The sequence below is a fragment of the Haplochromis burtoni genome, unplaced genomic scaffold, assembly GCF_018398535.1.
Source record: "Haplochromis burtoni strain Fernald_Lab_line unplaced genomic scaffold, NCSU_Asbu1 Contig_498, whole genome shotgun sequence".
Taxonomy (NCBI): Eukaryota; Metazoa; Chordata; class Actinopteri; order Cichliformes; family Cichlidae; genus Haplochromis; species Haplochromis burtoni.
In genome coordinates, this window is record NW_024582859.1 from 402,557 (window position 1) to 408,151 (window position 5,595).

A 5,595-nucleotide genomic window follows, 5' to 3' on the forward strand; every position below is an offset into this window, starting at 1 on the left:
TGTGTGTGTGTGTGTGTGTGTGTGTGTGTGTGTGTGTGTGTGTGTGTGTGTGTGTGTTGTTTTATAAAGTAATCACTGGGTGGAGAAGAAGCTGAATGTAAGGCCATAAGCCTGACTGGATTTATGAGTCATTTAGCCTAAAATCCTGAAATGCATACCAAATGAACAGTTTACATGTCAAAAAGCAAACAGCATCATCCACTGTGAAGCTCTACACTCAAAAAACGTTTTGGCCGAAATGCTCATTTTAACTAACTTAATTTTGTTACATATGAACAATTTAAAAGGTTAAATTTAACAAATCTGGTCTGATTAAATTTGCTTGATTGGTAAACATTCAGTTTATACCAAGCACATTCTTCTTAGTGATTCCATATTAATGTTGAATTATTTGAATAGGTAAACCTTTGATTTTATTTGTTTCAGCTGCTTTTATTCAAAATATTGCTTCATGTTGACTGAAAGTTAAAAATCTTTTTTTAAGTATAAAGCATGACTTGTTTAAAACTTCCTCATCAGGCTGTTACTCTGCTGGATGCTTTATTAATCAATTAAATTTGAATTCCCCAAACTCAGCTCCAATCTCTTAATTATTGATCTTTTCCGTGTCAGGCCAGTGAAACTAAAGCACTAACATTATCTAAGCTATAGTGCTGTTGCCTAACTTCTTGCTGCAACTGCGGCCGTTTAACTCAGTGGACTCGGATTTAAAGCACCTCAATGAATGAATGATTTACCATTTACTGGGAGTGGCAGCAAATTAGCTGAACCCACTGAGCAGGAATCATTCTCTCAAACAGCAATCACAACAAAGCAATAACCGATAAATAATTCACTTTTGATTTTCCACATCACACCAGCCACTGGGATACTTATGTTTGCCTTGTTAAAGCTTCTGCTGTAAGTCAGATTTGGAAAGAAATTCCTGTTTTCTTCCCACTCCCAGCTTTGTGTGAATGAATGATTTGCTTTAACCAGCCAGCTGCTTAGTCACCAGATACTGGACCAGTCATTGTGTGAATCCCCTCTTTTTTTCTGACAAGACAGAATGTATGAACCAATCGCTTCCCCTCTACCGCTTAATCCACCCATAAGATGGGTGGGTAATGTACTGCCGCATTAGGAGGATGGGAATAACAGAAATCCTTTAATCCCATTACTGTTACCCCCGCAAAGATGAAGAAAGAGAGCGTGAGAGTCTGCATAGTTAATGTGTGCATACATAGCAAGCCATGAGAGGAAGGAGATAGTAAGGGAGTGAAAAATAGACTAACTGCAGGAACTGAAACAGACAGAATTATTTATAATAGCGATGAGATTTCATCTCAGCGCATGGATGCTGGTAGACATGGAAGTTTTTTTTGAAAGCACGTACACAATAATATAAGCGCATGTGCATGAATGTGTGTTTTTGCTCACTCTGGTCTGCATAGTTCTTGATTTTGAGCTCCAGTTGGCGGGAGTGGGACTCCATCCGGTCCACATGGCTCTGCAGGTCCTTCTTCTCCTGCTCATGAGTGTCTTCAAATTCGATGAACTTCTACACACACACACACACAAACACAGTTTTGTTGGACTCACTGACACTTAATGCAAAACATATCAAAGCTGGTTTGTCAGCAGTCTGATCTTGTTTGATGCTTGTTTTGCAATATGAAAAATAAAAGACGCCATTCCTAAATTTGGGCGTTCTATTTTTACATGACAGTAATGAAACCAAATGAGGAATTCTGCCCCACTGCAAAATGCATGTTTGAAATAGTAATTTGGTCACTGGATTTAGAATAAAAACTCTATTATAAATACAATTTAGTTGTTTTACAGCAGCGGTCCCCAACTGCCTCGGACTGGTACCGGTCCGTGATTCGTTTGGTAGCGGGCCGCGAGAGTTTAGGCTCATGTGTGAAATGTATGGTTTTCAGGGTTTTTATCGGTTTTGAGCGTTATTTTGTTATCATTTTTATCGTTTACTCGGTTTTCCTGGGTCTTTTCACGTGTGTTATGAATAAATCTTCTTTTTTTCAGTACCGGTACTTGTTTTATTTTGTTGTATTTATCCGCGACACCTTAAAGGCTGGTCCATGAAAATATTGTCGGGCATAAACCGGTCCGTGGCGCAAAAAAGGTTGGAGACCGCTGTTTTACAGTATTAACATTTAGGAAAACTGATGTGACGCGTACAAATATAACTGTGGCTTCTGAAAATGAAGGACATATCTCTGGATCCCTAAAAGTATTAATGGTCCTACGACTGTGACAGATTATCAAATGTGTCTTGAGTCTGATCTGCGGTGCCGCTTCCTCCCAGTTTCCTTATAGGCCGGCCTCTGAAAATGTACTTTTGTTTATGTGTGTGTATCAACGTCCACATCCTGTCCAGCTTAGCAAGCCAAGGCCCTGACGTGGCTCTCTTCCTTCCTGTGGGCACAGGAATCTTACCCTACTTTGATGTACAAGCAGATGCAGGAAACTTCCTTGCAAAGACATAATTTAGCTTATACTCAGTGATCGACCCAAATGACACTCTTCTTTATCAGTAGCAGCCTGCTTGCCGTGGTTTTAAGGGAGTCGCTACTGTGTTTTTGAAGGTATGAATTACATAGAAGTGAAATTTAAGGTAATTACTATGGATCTTAAACTGGAAATCTACTAGTAAATTAAAATAAAATAAAAGTAAAAGAAAGTGGTAGAAATATGAGGAAACATGAAAAGTTTCAAGCATGAACATTTGCTGACGTTCTCAGTCTTCCATATTAGCAGTACAGTAGTACCATAGAAGCCCTGTTTCTTCCAGGATTATTCCTGTAAAAAGGACGTTTTTCCTTCCCACTGTCGCCAAGTGCTTGCTCAAAAGGCATTAATTTCATTGTCAGGGTTTACTCTGTATTATTGTCCAGTCTTTACATTACATCAACACCAGAACTCCAGAAACAACCAATAAAATTAGTTTAGTTAATACTGCCCAGGGATGGCAGAAGGAAATTAGCTAGTAACTAATAAAGAATAATAGAAATAATCAGTCACGCTGGACCTAAGATAAAGCAGTAACTATGTGTGAGACAATTAAAACACCAGCTTCCTGTTTGTGAAGATATGATAGAAAGTATTCCCGCAGCAAACAACATCAACAGTGCAGATCAGACACACCCAAGAAATTTAAAGATGATGCAAATAAGTTTTAACGGGCTGAACTGCTGCGTTAGATGTAATTAAAGTTAAAGATATTCTCACAGCCGTCTGCTTCATTCTGCTTCATTTTTCAAGAATATCTTCAATTTAAATCAGAGTTTAGTGGAAACAGGCTCGCAAACACATCACAGCAGACAGGAATGTGCTGCTATCCTTTTTTACCTGTTATGAAACAATGAAGGAGCGGGTAAAAGGTGTCATTAAAAACGACTTCCAAAAACAGAAATGTCACACCCTTCATCAGTCTGATATAATGGGTGGGAAGGAGGTCAGTCTATTGACACTGAAACCCAAGATAAAAACAAAAGAAAAGCAGAAATGAAAGCTGAAGGATGTCCCCCTCTTCTCACAAAGGATCACATGACCTGGAAGTAACACTGTGCCTTCCCAGGAGGCTCAGCGTACCCCTGCTCACTCCTCCTCGGGGCTTTAGATAAAGAGTCCTACCCAGGAAACCGGCTTATTGTTTCTGTGTCTATTTAAAACACATTATACTGCAAAACAATGCAGGATACAGCAGTATTGTCACTGTGTATACGAGTGTTTGTGGCTGCTGTGACCAAGGTGCAGCATCACCCACTGGATGGAGGTTCCACAGCATACCGGGCTGCTTTTCCACTGCCCCTGAGCCACAGAGGCCAGCTGTGACAGAAGGTCCGAGTCACATCGCTTCACCCTTCATATTGAGGGCTCAGGGCAGATTGACCACACACAAACACTAACACCCTGCCAGAAACACGAAATCCAGGGCTGCACTTTTGCTGCCAATGTGCACCCACTCAGATATCACATCCTAAACTTTAGAAGCTGTGTCTTCATAGGCATGGGCCTACAAAGTAAGTAATTATTGCACAACAACAGTGTTATAACCTGACCGCTTTGGAAGATGTGAACATTCCCCAGCTGTGAGAGTCTGTTATAAATAATGAGATCCGAGAGCATTACAGGAAATGTAGGTTGCAGGTGTTTTCCAGCTCTAAATAAAAACTTTTAAGTTCGGAAGGACTGTAATGTCAATTTAGACTTTATTTTTTGTCTCTTACAAATTACCCAAACTTACCCAAAAGTATGTTTATAGCTAAATTACTGGAAATCTCCTTTAAGTAATATAAATGTATATTTCTGATATTTTCCAGGTGTTAGATATCTGAACTGTGGTCATCTATCTGTGCACACAGTATTTTCTGCATATGAAGGTAAGAGCTTAAAGAAGTAACACTGTTGTGCAGGATGTTTGGCTTTGCACATGCATGAATGATGGAAATCATGCTGTTTAGTGATGTAAACATCACTAAGAGTAGTTTGGTTAAAGCTGTGGTGGGATTTTCTGTGACATTTTATGCCTCACTGCTATTCCACAAGCTCCATCCTCTTCACACTGATGTGTTTTATAAACGTCATATATGTATTTTACAGTTACAGTGATGGCCCAAAACGCTGAGTCACTTCACCTGCTGTTTCTGACTTCACTATCTGATGCAATAGGACATCATATGTGCATTTGCCAGGGATGTGGCTTTGATGCGTTGTTTGATAGATAGACACAGTTATATGACAGATCATCCCGCAAGAAAACAGAGCCAACAAGGAGACAGGGCCATTTCAGTGAGCCGTTAGCATGACTCTGCCTTGTTTACATCCCCACTGAACACCATGGATGCTGCCAGGCCACGTGTATAGGTTAATTCATCGCTCAGGGATGCTGGGAGGAGAAAGCACCTGAGGCAGGCTTCATTGCCCTCCTTTAAGAAAAAAAAAGGATGCTGAATGTTGATATTTTCCTTCCCCCTCTCTTAGATCCATTCAGCTCACCTCCTCTGCGTGTTTCCTCAGCGCTTTCTCCCGCTCGTACTGGGTGATGAGCTGCTCGTTGTCCTCCTTCAGCAGCTCCAGCTCCACTTCGTGCTCCTGGTTCTCCGCGAACACGGAGTCCAGGTTCTCCAGCACGGCCACCACAAGCGGCATCAGCTCTTTCACCACGTCCTCGTCGTATTTACCGATAAGCCTCTCGAACTCGCGGTAAATTGAGTTGGCCAGGCCCGACACCCGCTCAGACATCATCGCTGATGTCCCCGGGTCGTCCTGGTACACAACTCCGTCTTCCAGCTCCATTTTTAGTCCTCTTCCTTTCAACTAACAGGACCAGTTTTTTCTCCGCCTTACCCCGCCACTATGAATGCCCGTGTTCCTTAAATAAAGACAGCTTTTCTTTAATCAAACGGACACATTGAGAACAGCGTACGAATGTACTATTACGATGCAAGACAGGCTACGTGGATTTCTTCCTATTTTTTCCTCGCCTGTCCCGTGCTGCGTTCAAATGCTCCCCCGAAGCTCCCAAATTCCTCAATCACCATGAGAACAAAACCACAAGGATCAGTTTCCAGCCCTTGAAGACCCAGAAGT

The 5,595-nt window shown here is 41.4% G+C and overlaps 1 protein-coding gene across 2 annotated transcripts in view; it reads right to left on the bottom strand.

The window, feature by feature from the left end:
- Positions 1-5,509, bottom strand: part of spag9a (sperm associated antigen 9a) — a 21,295-nt gene extending 15,786 nt beyond the window's left edge. For both annotated transcript variants that reach the window (XM_042213934.1, XM_042213935.1), the window contains exons 1-2: positions 5,002-5,509; positions 1,420-1,540 (exon numbers count right to left, since the gene is read on the bottom strand). In XM_042213934.1, the coding sequence (XP_042069868.1) occupies positions 1,420-1,540; positions 5,002-5,301 (421 nt within the window). In that variant the 5' untranslated portion in view covers positions 5,302-5,509. The remainder of the gene's footprint in view (positions 1-1,419; positions 1,541-5,001) is intronic.
- Between the last annotated feature and the right edge of the window lie 86 nt (positions 5,510-5,595).